Source organism: Fonticula alba (assembly GCF_000388065.1).
Source record: "Fonticula alba strain ATCC 38817 unplaced genomic scaffold supercont2.6, whole genome shotgun sequence".
NCBI classification, from domain to species: Eukaryota; order Rotosphaerida; family Fonticulaceae; genus Fonticula; species Fonticula alba.
This window is the reverse complement of record NW_009242976.1, coordinates 2,313,454-2,325,962: the sequence shown is the minus strand read 5'-3', so window position 1 is coordinate 2,325,962 and position 12,509 is coordinate 2,313,454. Positions and strand designations below refer to the sequence as shown.

Sequence of the window (12,509 nt, the reverse complement as noted above, 5' to 3'; positions counted from 1 at the left end):
CCCGCCGCCCCATCCACACCCGGCCATGCGCGCCAACATAGGCAAGGCCAAGAAGAAGGTTGCCTCGGCTCCGGCCACAGCCCCCCCCAACAGCAAGAAGCCAGTCGCCGCCGCCGCCGGTGCCGGCAAGGCCTCTGCCCAGGCGGCGGCAGCCACCGACGGGGAGGAGTTCCTGGTACGTGGCACTCCCTGCGCGATCTCCTTCCCCACCCCCTTCGTATGCTGACCCACTCGTGTCTCTCTCTCTCTCTCTCTCTCTCTCTCTCTCTCTCTTCCTCTCTCTCGCGTGCACACACGCGCGCGCGCCTCCCTCCCCCGCACGGACCGGCCCGCCTGCAGTGCCAGAAGTGCCGGCGGTCCTTCCCCACCCGCAATCAGATGTTCAAGCACCTGAAGGACACCGGCCACGCCGTGGTCCCTGGGCCATCGACCGGGTCATCGGCCCGCAAGGGGGGCAACAAGCGCCGCTGAGCATGGTCTATATGTCCCCCCCGGGCACCCCCTTCCCGGCGTCATTCCCCTCGCTGCCGCCGCCCGCGTGGGCAGAAAAGACAAATAGAAAGCACGCGACCGAGCGCGCGTCACGCACCCGCACCCGCACAAGCATGCGTCCCCTTCTCAGTCTATGGATTGTACATTGAGCACCTTGGTGTGGCGCCATATCTTCGGAGGGCGGGGGGGGGGGGGCGAGGCATCGCAAGCGGGGAGGGAGGATCGAGAAAGGGGGCGAGCGAGGGCCGGCGCCTGTGGCCCGGCCGGGGCAACCTACTCGGAGGGGGTGGCAGCCTTTTCGGCCGCGCGCAGGAGCGCCTGCTCGTGGTGCAGGCCGGTGACAGCGCGATGCATGAGCAGCGCGGCGCCCAGGCGCGTGCGGATGTCATAGTGATCCACATCGTGGGTGTCCTCCACCTGCCCCCAGCGGCCCACCTGGTAGAGGGTCTCCAGGCGCGAGGCATCGGCCGCCTGGTCCAGGGTGATGTGCCGCCGGAGGAGGGCCAGCGGCAGGATGAAGGACTTGGAGGAGATGACCGCCTCCTCGAAGGCCACCAGCTGCCAGGGGTGCAGCTCCCGCAGGAAGGCCGACAGCTTGGCCACGGTCTCCGGCGACTGGGTGACATCGAACTCCCGCTCGGAGGCGCAGCGCAGGGTCACCCCGTACTCGGCCTCCACCCACCGGCGGATGGGGGTCCACTCGCGGTTCTGGCGCTCCACCAGCCCGGCCGGGTAGGGCTCCGGGAAGCAGAGGGTGTCCGAGTGGAGGTACGCCACCAGGCCATCGATGATGGACTCGGTGTCGCGCTGCTCATACAGCGGCCCGTCCAGGGCCCGGCTGATGAGCGACGTCAGCGGCAGGGCCAGCGGCTTCAGGTGCTCGCGCTGGCTGGACCACTCGGCGGCGATCAGCTCCGCCAGCAGGGGGCACGGCACCTCGAACAGCTGCTTCAGGTGCGTGCGCAGGGGCCGGGCGTCGAGGAAGACCCCAAACTTGGGGGTCCCCTCGGGGAAGTGCGCCGGGACCTTGGCCTTGGTGCTGACCCAGGTGGGGTCCAGCGGCCGGGTGGAGACCGCCTTCCAGAAGACCCGGGTCTGCCGGGGGGCGGTGAGAGAGACTGTGTGTGTGTTTGTGTGTGTTTGTGTTTGTGTGTGTGTGTGTGTGTTTGTGTTTGTGTTTGTGTTTGTGTGTGTGCGTGCGTGCGTGCGTGCGTGTGCGTGCGTGTGCGTGCGTGCGTGCGTGCGTGCGTGTGTGTGCGTGCGTGCGCGTGTGCGTGCGTGCGTGCGTGTGTGTGCGTGCGTGCGCGTGTGCGTGCGTGCGCGTGTGCGTGTGTGTGTGCGTGCGTGCGTGTGTGAGTTTGTCTTAATGTGTGTGCACATGCAAGCACAGGCATGGGTGGGCGCATGAAGAGGCCAGATCGCGGCCGGCCACATCGGCCCCCGGCGTCAGGGGGATCCGAGGCAGGGGCGAGGGGCCGGAGGCCAAAGCGGGGGACACGCACCAGCGGCCTCGGCGGCGTAGGCCCGGCGCCCGAGGGATGCCAGGATGTGGGAGGAGCGTGAGGAGAACATGGTCAACAGAGGGATGCGAGCAGGGGGAGGGAGGGGGGGGGGGGGAGCTGGCTGGGATGCCGCGGGCGGCTGCGCACCCACGGGCCCGGCCCCCGAAGAGTATATGCCCTCGGACCAGGTGCCGGCGCGAGGCCCCGCCGTGTGACCCGGGCCGGGGCGTGATCCCGGCCGCGCGCCGCAGATCCGCCCGTCTCCACCTTGAGACATGCATCGCCTCAGAACGCCCGGCGGTCTGAGACCATGGTTTTGGGATGGCACGTTGGCACCTGTGCGGGGCGAGGCTGCCTCGGGCAAGTCGGACGGCGCGCCCCGGCCGGCGCCCGGAAGAGAGGGGCCGGCCGGCCGGGGGGACGAGGGATGAATGCCGGCGTTGCGCGGCGCCCGGGGACGCGCGCACGCACGCACGCACGCACGCACGCACGCACGCACGCACGCACGCACGTAGGCTCACACACACACCCACACACACACGCCCGCGGCTCCGGCAGGAATGGCCCCGGCTGCCCCGGAGACTGCCGGTGGAATGTGGCCCGGCTGCCAACTCGCCGCGCGAAGCCGGGACCGGCGCCGGCGCGCACGCACACACACACATTCGCGCCGGTCGGCCTTCCCCGGGCACGCCCGGGGAGGGGCGAGGGCCCCAGGCGCTCGTCCGCCCGCCACGCCCGGCCTCGGCCCCGGCAAGGCGAACCGCCGCGGGTCGGCGAGCCCCACCGCAGGGAGCTCGGCCCCTCTGCGGCCGGAGCCCGGCCGCCCCGCGCCTGAGGCCTGCGAGGCATGCGTCACCGGACACACGGTTGGTCTGTGACCAGGGGCGCGCGCGCGCGCGCGCGCCGAGGGCCGGCACCGGGCGAGCGCCTCCGCGCCAGGGGGGGTGGCCAAGGATCCGGCCGCGCCGGGGGCCCCAAGGGGCGCGGCCGTTGTGCACCGGCACCAGACGGCCCCGGCGCCAGCGGCGGCGCATGCACCGGCCGCGCGATTAATGTTTGTCGCGGCTGCCCACTCCCGTTCCGGGGCGCGCGCTGATCCCCCCCCCTGGCAGGCATGCGCGCCCGCTGCCCCCTCCCCCTGGCCGATCGTCGTATTACATACGCGCGCGCGCGCGCCCCCGGGCGTGATGACCAGGCTGCCGTGCGGGAGATCTAAGGGCCGGTGTGTCCGGGGCGGATCGGCGCGCCGGTCGCATGCACACCCCCTTCTCCCCCCGCCCTTGCTGGGATTCGTGCGCCCCTCCACTGCTTCCCTCCGCTGCGCCCGCCCCGCCCCGCCCCCCTCCGCCCCCCCCCGTAGAAGAGTGCGCACCGCGAGCGCCGCGCCGCCCGGCGGCCGGGTGTGCGTGCGCGCGCATCGGCCATCGGCGAGATCGGCCCGGGCCTGGAGAGGGCCCGGGCCCGGGCCAGCGCGAGGAGAGCGGCCACGAGGAGAGCGAGAGCGAGGCGTGAAGGAAGACGAAAGCGAGACAGAGGGTGAGCAGACACACGCCGGCACCCGAGTTTTGTCCTTGATAGAGAGAAAGAAAGAGGACGCGCGTGAGAGGGCGCCAGGACGATCCCGCTGTGCGCTCGCCCTGCCCGCTCCCCCCCCCCCCCCCCCCCCCCTCTCCTCGTCCCTCCTCCGAGCCCCTGTGCCGCCCCGCCGCCCGCGCGATGTCCCCCCCATCCGGCAGCACCCCCTCTTCGGAGCAGGGCGCCGAGGGCCACCCCCCGGCTCGCTTCGTGATGCACTGCACCCCGAACACGCATACCACCTACAAGCGCGTCATCAGCGACTATCTTTCCGGTGCGTCGGTCCCCTGCCCCCCGCCCCCCCCCCCTGCCAATTTTATGTGTCGAGTGCCCCTCTGACCCATGCGTCTGCCTCGCGGCCGCCGCGCGGATCCGCGCCGCCGCTCGCGCAGACCTCTGGTCCACGGCCAGCGTCCCCGAGCAGCCGCTCATGAACGGCGGCGAGATTGCCGCCGGGTTCCAGGAGGCCACGCTGGCCGACGCGGCGGTGGTATGGCGCTTCGAGCGGCCGCACCTGGGCCCGCCGACGCGGCAGTCGGCCGGGCGCGGCCCCGGGGTCGGCGGCTTCGCCAACCGCTTCGCCTCGCTGCAATTCCTGGCCAACAAGACCACCATGGCCGACTACTTCACATGGTGCGAGAACATCGAGATCGACCTGCTGCTGGCGGCCGGGCGCCTGTCGGCCGGGGATCTGTCCACGGCCGAGCGCTTCAGCCTCTCCTCGCGGCCGCTGTCGGTGGCGCTGCAGCCGACGACCTTCTGCCTGCCGCGTGATGCGGCCGCCCTGAGCCGGCACCTGCACTATGTCACCGGGCCGGAGGATGCCGAGTCGCCCGGGGCCCCGGCCGCCGGGTCCTTCTCCGATGCCTACATCGCCAAGCCGCCGGACGGCTGCGGCGGCGCGGCCATCACCCTGCTCAAGGCCCAGCGCGGGACCGTCGACCGGGACGCCGGCCAGGAGGCCGACGAGACCCTCCTCCCGCCGTCCATCATGTCGCTGGCCATGTGGGCCGGGCGGGAGAAGCGCCGCCAGCTGGTGGTCCAGCGGTACCTGTCCAACCCGCGCCTGGTGTCCGGGGTGAAGTTCGACCTGCGCGTGTGCGTGTGCCCCCCCCCCCCCCCTGCCCCGGCCTCCGCGCCGCCGGGCGAGTGTCTCTCTTGGCCCCCGTGCGGCGGGGGCCTTTCTTCCCCGCTCTTTTCGCCCCTGACTGACATCCCCGCGTCCACCTGGGTGACTGCCGCCCCGTTGGCTGACCGCCCCCGGCCCCCCCCCCCCCCAGGTACGTCCTCATTGCCGAGGTCGGCAGCCATGACTCCGGGCGCCAGGACTTCGAGACCCGGGTGTGGATCTACAGCGACGGGCTGGCGCGCTTCTGCACGCGGCTGTACGAGAAGCCGCGCATCGGCGATGCCCCGGCCGACGAGGGCACCCCCAACCCGGTGGCCCTGCACGGGTACTCCGACACGGTGTACGTGTCGGTGGCCGACGACGGCCCCTCGCTGGCCACGCACCTGTCCAACTCCAGCCGCGCCCGGCAGGAGGTCATCAACTGCCGGAGTATGGCCAACGAGGGGGACGACATTGCCACCGTGCTGGAGACCAATGGGCTGGTGGACTTGCACGCGCTCGAGAGCGTCAACCGCGCCCTCGGGGCCGAGGAGGGCATCCTGCCGATCGGCACCCGGGCCCTGACCCCCGGCTGCCCGAAGTGCCCGCTGCTGTCGTTGCGGCCGGCCGGCGCGGCGGCCAAGCCGGCCCCCCGGCGGGCCGAGCCCACCCGCGCCTCTGGCGCCCCCGCGGCCGGGGGCTCGCCGACCAGCCCCGGCCAGGCGCCCGGCCTGATCACCGACCAGCAGTGGCACAGCGTGCAGAGCCTCATCCTGCGGTCCCTGCGCCGGGCCGGCGATTACGCCATCCAGAACGCCATGGCCCTGCACCCGACGCCGGATGCCCCGAGCCAGGCGCCCGCCGGCGAGGGGCCGGCCACCGCCGCCGCCGCCGCCGCCGCCGCCGCCGCCGCCTCGGACCCCTGGTGCTGGCTCACGTCGCTCAACAGTGCCGACGGGGCCGGGTCCAAGCGCCGGTGCTATGAGCTCCTCGGGTTCGACATCATGTTCGACGAGAACGACCACCCGTGGATCCTGGAGGTGAATGCCTCGCCCTCGCTGTCCATCGACCTGGAGGGCAGCGACGTGGACCTGCCCTCCTCCTCCGCCGCCGCCGCCGGCGCCTCCTCCTCGACCGGCGCCCGGCCCAAGGTGGACATCCCCTCGTCGGATGTGGTGGTCAAGCTGGTGCGCCGCCCTGCCGTCCGGGCCATGGTTCCGGGCCCCTCCCCTTTTTTTGCTGTCTCCCTCCCTCCCCCCCCCCCTGTGCCGTTTCGCGCCTCCCGCTGACCACACCGCCCCGGTCTTTGGCCCCCGTCCCCCGGTCGCCTTCTCTGCGGCCGGCCCAATGGCAGCCCCTGGTCACGGACCTCCTGTCGGTCCTGGAGTATGAGATCGGCCGCCGGCCGACCACTGACCGCGCGCCGGCCACCCCACCGCACCCCGGGGAGACGGTCACCTGCTCGTGCTGCGGTCTGACCGACCTGCGCGTCGGCGGGTTCTCCCTCTTCCGCGTGTAGGTGTGCGCACGCTTGCCACCCGTGCCCCCCTCCGGCCATTCCTTCCTCCGCCCCATCCCCCTCCCCTCCTCTTCCCTGCCCTCGGGAACGCGCGCCCCCCCTCCTCGGGCAGTTTCTTTTTTCCGCTGGAGGCCGTCGCCCAAGTGCTCGAGGGTTGTTTTCCCTTCCGGTTGCGCATGCCCCAAAGTATGGACGCGGGGGTGGCACACCCTGCGCCCGCGGCCTTCTCTCTCTCTCTCTCTCTCTCTCTCTCTCTCTCTCTCTCTGCGCGTGTGCGGGCGCACGTCTAGTGCGTCTCCCCCCCCCTCGTCCCTCCTCCCGGGGCTCCTGCCCCCCTGACAGAGGGCCGGGCACAGTGCGCGAGGAAAGAGGAGGCCGCACACAATCCCCTCTCCAGAGGAGGAGGGCGCCGGTGCCCCTGGCCGCAGCAATACACACACACACACACACACACACACACACACACACACGCACGCACCTCACACCGCCAGCCGAACGCCCTCCGTCAGCCCCAGTCACACGATCCACACACGTGACCGAGGCGCCCGCGGTCGGGGTGCCCGCCGGTCGGTGTCTGCCACGGGCTGGGCGCTGGTCGGGCGGGTCCGCATGCCCGCCGTTGGCTGGGGGGTGCGGGGTCGGACGGCGGCGGGGCCGTGCAGTCCAATGCCGTCGCGCGCCCCGCCTCCGTTGGATGGCTGGGGGGCCGCCTCGGTCGCGCCTCCGCCGGTGTTTTGGCGCCAGCCCCGGCCCGATCTCCATGAGGCTCAAGAGTCTATGGTGTTTGATGCCTGGTCGGGTGGGGGGCCTCTGTCCGCCCCTCCCCGGCCAAGGAACGGACGGTAGTCGTGCCAAGGCAGGGTGGGCAGGCCTCTCGTCGAACCATGCGCCGCCGCCGCCGCCGCGCCCCGGCCCGCGCGCGCGCGCGCTATAAAAGGGCCCGCCGCCGCGGGTCGGGAGGCTTCCCCCCGCGATCCGAAAACATCCAAAGCTCCCTGCCCCCCCTCCTCTCTCTCTCCCCCCCCCCCCCCCCCCCCCAATCCCCTGCCCTCCTCTTCCCCTCCACGGAGCCTACATCCCCCCCTCCCCCTCCCCAACGTACAGCATGCCGCAGGAATCGAGCGCCGCCCCCTGCCAGCCCCTCCCCTCGGTGGGCGGTCTGGCGGTGGTTGACCTGGGCACCGGCGTCGGCTCGGACGCCCTCCCCCCGGTGATGCGCTTTGTGCGGTCGGTGCGCAATGCCGGGCTGTATGCCGGGCTGTGGCGCCGGAGCGCGTCGACCGGCATCCTGGAGGCCGACATCTTCGACCAGGCCGACCCCCGGGTGCAGGGCCTGCTGGACATCCGCCCGGCGGGGGTCATCATCTACGGCGGCCCCGGGACCGAGACCCTCAGCACCCTGGCCGCGGACCTTCCCTGCATCACGGGCCTCGGCCTGCCGGTGATGCTGCTTGGCACCGGCGCGTGCCAGGTGCGTGGCCATTGCTCCTGCCCTTGTGCCTTCTCCGCCCTCCCCCCCCCCCTCCCTCTGTGTCGCCTCTAATCGGCCGCCGCTCGCGCCAATGCCCCGTGCGCACCTGCCCCGCAGCTCGCCGGCCAGCTTGAGGAGGCCCTGGCCGGGCGCGCGGCGGCCCCCTGCAAGCCCGAGGCCCTGGCCCGTGGCCTGGACCTGGTGGGGAACCTGCGCCAGGCGGCTGGCCTGCCGGCCGGCTGGCAGCCGGTCGGCTCCCAGTCGCATGTTGCGCTGTCATCCCGCGCGGCGGTGCTCGCCTGCGCCGAGCTTCCGCCGATGGACGCCCTGTGGCCGGTGGCCGCGCTGGACGGGCCGTGGACCGTGCCGGAGCCGGATGTGGCTGACCGGTCGGCCCCGCGGCCGTACGGCTTCGATGTGGACAACTTCGCCGGGCTCTTTGACCGGGAGTCCGCCAGCCGGGCCGAGGTGCTGGCCATCAATTTCGGGGAGTTGCTTTGCGGGCTGGACCGCCGGGCGGCCGATGCCTGGACCCCGGGGCGCTTCTTCGATCTCATGTCCGCCAGCATCGCCGGGGCCATCCACCCGGAGAAGCATGTCATCGGCGCGGTTTCCGGCGGTGTGGACAGCTCGGTGGCTGCGGCGCTGGTTGCGCGGTCCCTCGGGTCGCGGTGCGTGTGTCCCCCTGCTCCGCTGTCCCTGTTGTCCTTGCTGCCTTTTTGCTGGCTGTCATGCGGCCGCGGGGGATGGGGCTTTGCTGGGGTGCCTCCTGTTCGGTCGGTGTGCTGACTTGCTCCGTTCTCTCCCTCCTCCCCGCCCCGCCGGCGGGGGTCCAGCTTCCACGCCATTCTTGTGGACCACGGCTGCCTGCGGCAGAACGAGGTGGCCGAGGCGTCGTGCCTGCTGAAGTCGGTGCTTGGTGATGCGGAGCTCCGTGTGGTCGATGCGTCCGACACTTTCCTGTCGGCCCTGGACAATGTGCGTCTCTCCGCCTCTCTCTGTGTCTCCGCCTCTCCTTGTGTCTCTGCCTCTCTTTGTGTCTCTGCCTCTCTCTGTGTCTCTGCCTCTCTCTGTGTCTCTGCCTCTCTCTGTGTCTCTGCCTCTCTCTGTGTCTCCGCCTTTCTCTGTGTCTCCGCCTCTCTCTGTGTCTCCGCCTCTCCTTTTCCTCTCCTCCCTCTATCACCCCCCTCCTGGGCATCCTCTCCCTTCGACCCGAGGGCAGATACCCAACCCCCTGCTGACACCCCTGCCCACGCCCTGCAAATGCACCCCCCCCCCTGGCCTGCACCCACCCACCGTGCAGGTCATCGCGCCCGAGAAGAAGCGCATGATCATCGGCCACACCTTCATCGACACCTTCGAGCAGCAGTCCAAGCTCATCCCCGAGGCGGCATACCTCCTGCAGGGGACCCTCTACACGGATGTCATCGAGTCGGCCCCATCGGCCAGCAGCGTCTCGGCAGCCGCGCCCCTCCCCCCCGGCCAGGCGACCACCGAGACGGAGCAGCCGGCCGAGCAGGAGTACGACTCGGCGGCCTCGTCCTCCGACGAGGAGGAGGGCCTCAGCGCCGGCGGCGCGCCGTCGGTCAAGTCCCACCACAATGTGGGCGGCCTGCCGGAGCGGCTGGCCCTGCAGCTGCTGGAGCCGCTGCGGCTGCTGTTCAAGCATGAGGTCCGCGGCCTGGGGGCCCTGTGCCTGGGCCTGCCGGCGGCGTCGGTCTGGCGCCGGCCCTTCCCCGGCCCGGGGCTGGCCATCCGGGTGGTGAATGCGCCGCTGACGCGCCGGCGCCTGGCGCGCCTGCGCCGCGCGGATGCCATCCTGCAGGCGGCCCTGGCGGACCCCCGGCGCCCGGCCAGCCTGCGCCGGCAGATCGGCCAGGCCTTCGCCGTGCTGCTGCCCTCGGTCCGGGCCGTCGGCGTGACCATGGCCCGGGGCGGCGCCGCCAGCGACCACCACCAGAGCCGGCGCCGGCGCTACGCCGGGGTGGTTGTCCTGCGCGCCGTGTCGACCGGGGATTACATCGACGCCGTGTCGGTGGACCTGCCGCATGACCTGGTGGATGAGGTGTCCCGGCGCATCCTGGCCGAGGTCCCGGGCGTCGGGAGGGTTGTGGTCGATGTGAGCCCCAAGCCCCCGGCCACCATCGAGTGGGAGTGATTGTTGATGTGCACGCCCCCGCGGGCGGGGGGGCTTCCTCCCACTTTCCGCCCATTCGCGCCCCCCCCCCCATTTCCCTGATACACACGCAGCCGGGCCGGCCGGCCTGCCGAAAGATGCTCTGTGGGTGCCCCAGGGGCGGGGCGCACTCCGTGTGTCCGGGGACGAGGGGACAAGTGGACAAAGGGACGAGGGGAGGGGGGGGGGAGGGCCATGCTAGCGTGTATTTTCCCGGGCCAGGCGCGGGGGAGAGGACAGCCGAGGCGCGGGCGAGCCCCCATGCAAGGGGGCCTGCGGCCGGCGCATCAGCACAGGTGGAGCTGTCGCGAAGCACCCCAGGCCTGGAGGACATGATCCAGCTCGGCCTGCGAGGCGATGGTCCCCTGGCAGCAAATCGAGGCGAGCGGCGCAGCGGCCGGGGCGGCCGCCGCGGCCCCACGCCCGCGGCCCCCGCCGCCGGCCGCCGGCGGGACGGCGATCCGATAGCAGGTGTTCGGCAGGGGCCCCTGCACCGCGGAGACCAGGGCGTCCGAGGCGGCGGTGGCAAGCGCCTCGGCGTCGGGCGCATCGCCGGCCACCGTCAGCAGCAGGTACGGCAGGGTCTGCTGCGGCTGGGCCGGCTGCTGGTCGGCGGCCTTCTTGCCGCCCTTGGCCGGGACCGGGGCCGGACAGGACACGGCCAGGAGCTGGCGCGCCGGCCGTGCGGCCGGCGCCTCGGCATGCGACTGTTGCAGGAGCTGGGCGATCTTCAGGACGATGGTCTTGAGCTGCTCGATCGGCACGTCGAATGCGCGCCACACGGTGACTGTTTTTTTCGCCGTGGGCGTGTCGGCGCATGGGATGGGCCGGGGTGAGACGGGGCCGAATGGGGGAGGGGGGGGGGAGAGGAGACGAGAGGAGAGGAAAAGGAAGGATGAAAGAAGGAACAAAAGATGAGAAGAGAGAGATGAAGGAACAAAGGATGAGAAGGGAGAGATGAAGGAACAAAGGATGAGAAGAGAGAGATGAAGGAACAAAGGATGAGAAGGGAGGGATGAAGGAACAAAAGATGAGAAGAGAGAGATGAAGGAACAAAGGATGAGAAGAGGGAGGAAAAGGAGAGATACGACGACAAAAAAGAGACCACAGGACAGCCAGGGGGCAAATGCACGCGCGCGCGCGCGCGAAGCGGCGCCACAGGGGGAGTCGAGCAGGGCGGCACGGGCCAACCAGTCAGCCAGCAGGCAGGCAGGCAAGTGGGCCAGGAGAGGATGGATGCCGCGGCCCGGGCACACGCACCGTCCGCCGAAGAGGTGCGCATGGTGGTGTGGAGGAAGCCGCAGGTGTGCGACAGCAGCGAGCTGGACAGGGCGCGCGCGTCATTCAGCCGGGTCTTGTTGTACTCGATCATCTGGGCGTACTCGGGTCGCGAGCAGGACAGCAGCGCCCCGACCGCCTGGTCCACCTGCAGCAGGTGGCTCATGAAGCCGAGGATGCGCCCGCCGGCCAGGAAGCTGATGGTGGTGGTGGGGAGGCCGCTGCGCCGGCGCGTGGTCACCGTGGGCAGGATCTTGAAGAGCTACGCGGCGCCAGGCCGGGCGAGTGGCGGTGAGCGCATGCCAGCCAGGGGGGGGGGGGCGGCCCGGGCAAGGCCCGCGCGACCGGCGACCGGCAGCGGGGCAGGAGCGGGGCAAGCCGGAGGAAGGAAGAAAAAAAGAAAGCACGGGGAAACCCTCGGGGCAAAAGCACCAAGCGCACCTGCAGCTCGGAGGTGTTGGACACATGGGTGCCGCAGCAGGTGCAGCTGTCGGCCGTGTCGATCTCGATGATGCGAACCGGCGGGGTCGGGCCGCTACCACAGCGGAGGCCACGGCCGGATGGGCAGCGGGCGTATGGCTGTCAGGTTGTGCGTGCGTGCGTGCGTGCGCAGGCAGCCGGCGGCAGGGGGGGAGGGGGGGGGCGACAAAAAGGGGGGCAAACTCACAGCGACGCATTGAAGAGGGACTGCTTGGAGGTGACGCGGGTGGGGCCGGCGTCGTCCTCGGGGTTGTGGATGCGCGCGGCCACCGGGTGAGCGCGGCCGATGGCCGCGTTGACCGCGCGCTCCAGCTGCGCCAGCACATCCTCGGTGACGATGGCCTGCCGGGGGAGGGGAGGGGGGCGTGGGTGAGGACGTGGCAGGAGGGCGCGGGGCGAGGGCGGGGAACAGAAGGAAAAGCAGACGCAAGAGGCCGGCCCGGCGCGGCTGGGCGCGCCGACGCACCGACTCGGTGACCAGCTCGACCGAGCAGATGTCCGGCCGGTAGTCCCACCGGTAGGTGCGCCAGCCGAAGGTGGCCAGGGCCGTGGCCGAGAACAGGTGCTGGCCGGAGTGCTGCTGCATGACGTCCCAGCGGTGCTCCCAGTCGAGCGCCACCTCGACCGTCATGCCAGCCGGCGGGGGGACCGTCGCGAGGTAGTGCACGCACAGGCCGTCATGGCGCTGGACATCCATGACGGGGATGCCGGCGATCTGGGCGCAGATCGCCATGGAGGGAGGGGGGGGGGCCGGGCGAGCCGGGGAAGCGGTCAGCGGGGCGGGCGAGGGGCGAGCAGCCGAAGAGCAAGAAGAAGAAGCCCCGGCAGGCCGGGGCAGCGGCGACGCACGGTGCCCCGGTCGGCCGGCTGGCCGCCGCCCTCGGGGAAGAGCACTGCCAGGGGCGGGG

The 12,509-nt window shown here is 71.7% G+C and overlaps 5 protein-coding genes across 6 annotated transcripts in view; 3 read left to right on the top strand and 2 right to left on the bottom strand.

Moving 5' to 3' along the window:
* H696_04163 overlaps positions 1-41 on the top strand; it is a gene marked incomplete at its 3' end in the record, with an annotated part of 2,781 nt that extends 2,740 nt beyond the window's left edge. For both annotated transcript variants that reach the window (XM_009498043.1, XM_009498044.1), the window contains one exon: positions 3-41. In XM_009498043.1, coding sequence (XP_009496318.1) covers positions 3-41 — 39 coding nt within the window. The remainder of the gene's footprint in view (positions 1-2) is intronic.
* Positions 42-676: 635 nt separating this feature from the next.
* H696_04162 (hypothetical protein) lies at positions 677-2,103 on the bottom strand. Its single transcript, XM_009498042.1, has 2 exons — positions 1,995-2,103; positions 677-1,610 (listed from the first exon to the last, which is right to left on the bottom strand). The coding sequence occupies exons 1-2, from the start codon at positions 2,062-2,064 to the stop codon at positions 766-768; spliced, it is 915 nt and encodes a 304-aa protein (XP_009496317.1). The 5' UTR covers positions 2,065-2,103; the 3' UTR covers positions 677-765.
* Positions 2,104-3,666: 1,563 nt separating this feature from the next.
* H696_04161 (hypothetical protein) lies at positions 3,667-6,438 on the top strand. Its single transcript, XM_009498041.1, has 4 exons — positions 3,667-3,843; positions 3,962-4,667; positions 4,850-5,864; positions 6,032-6,438. The coding sequence occupies exons 1-4, from the start codon at positions 3,711-3,713 to the stop codon at positions 6,194-6,196; spliced, it is 2,019 nt and encodes a 672-aa protein (XP_009496316.1). The 5' UTR covers positions 3,667-3,710; the 3' UTR covers positions 6,197-6,438.
* A 779-nt stretch (positions 6,439-7,217) lies between these two features.
* H696_04160 (hypothetical protein) lies at positions 7,218-9,942 on the top strand. The gene is made up of 4 exons (XM_009498040.1): positions 7,218-7,667; positions 7,785-8,338; positions 8,504-8,645; positions 8,971-9,942. Exons 1-4 carry the CDS (start codon positions 7,302-7,304, stop codon positions 9,823-9,825), a joined length of 1,917 nt encoding a protein of 638 aa, XP_009496315.1. The 5' UTR covers positions 7,218-7,301; the 3' UTR covers positions 9,826-9,942.
* Positions 9,943-10,130: 188 nt separating this feature from the next.
* Positions 10,131-12,334, bottom strand: H696_04159 (hypothetical protein; the record flags this gene model as incomplete). Its single annotated transcript, XM_009498039.1, has 5 exons — positions 10,131-10,630; positions 11,104-11,383; positions 11,563-11,656; positions 11,789-11,943; positions 12,068-12,334. 5 exons carry the CDS (start codon positions 12,332-12,334, stop codon positions 10,131-10,133), a joined length of 1,296 nt encoding a protein of 431 aa, XP_009496314.1.
* Between the last annotated feature and the right edge of the window lie 175 nt (positions 12,335-12,509).

What these genes read in the sequence shown, in the direction of transcription:
- H696_04160 (XM_009498040.1), top strand. Translation starts at nt 7,302, where the DNA reads ATGCCGCAGGAATCGAGCGCCGCCCCCTGCCAGCCCCTCCCCTCGGTG. An exon ending in TTGGCACCGGCGCGTGCCAG is followed by an intron (nt 7,668 to 7,784) that starts GTGCGTGGCCAT and finishes CCTGCCCCGCAG; the next exon opens with CTCGCCGGCCAGCTTGAGGA. An exon ending in GCGCGGTCCCTCGGGTCGCG is followed by an intron (nt 8,339 to 8,503) that starts GTGCGTGTGTCC and finishes GCGGGGGTCCAG; the next exon opens with CTTCCACGCCATTCTTGTGG.
- H696_04161 (XM_009498041.1), top strand. Translation starts at nt 3,711, where the DNA reads ATGTCCCCCCCATCCGGCAGCACCCCCTCTTCGGAGCAGGGCGCCGAG. An exon ending in CATCAGCGACTATCTTTCCG is followed by an intron (nt 3,844 to 3,961) that starts GTGCGTCGGTCC and finishes CCGCTCGCGCAG; the next exon opens with ACCTCTGGTCCACGGCCAGC. An exon ending in CGGATGTGGTGGTCAAGCTG is followed by an intron (nt 5,865 to 6,031) that starts GTGCGCCGCCCT and finishes GCCCAATGGCAG; the next exon opens with CCCCTGGTCACGGACCTCCT.
- H696_04162 (XM_009498042.1), bottom strand. Translation starts at nt 2,064, where the DNA reads ATGTTCTCCTCACGCTCCTCCCACATCCTGGCATCCCTCGGGCGCCGG. An exon ending in CTACGCCGCCGAGGCCGCTG is followed by an intron (nt 1,611 to 1,994) that starts GTGCGTGTCCCC and finishes ACACACACACAG; the next exon opens with TCTCTCTCACCGCCCCCCGG.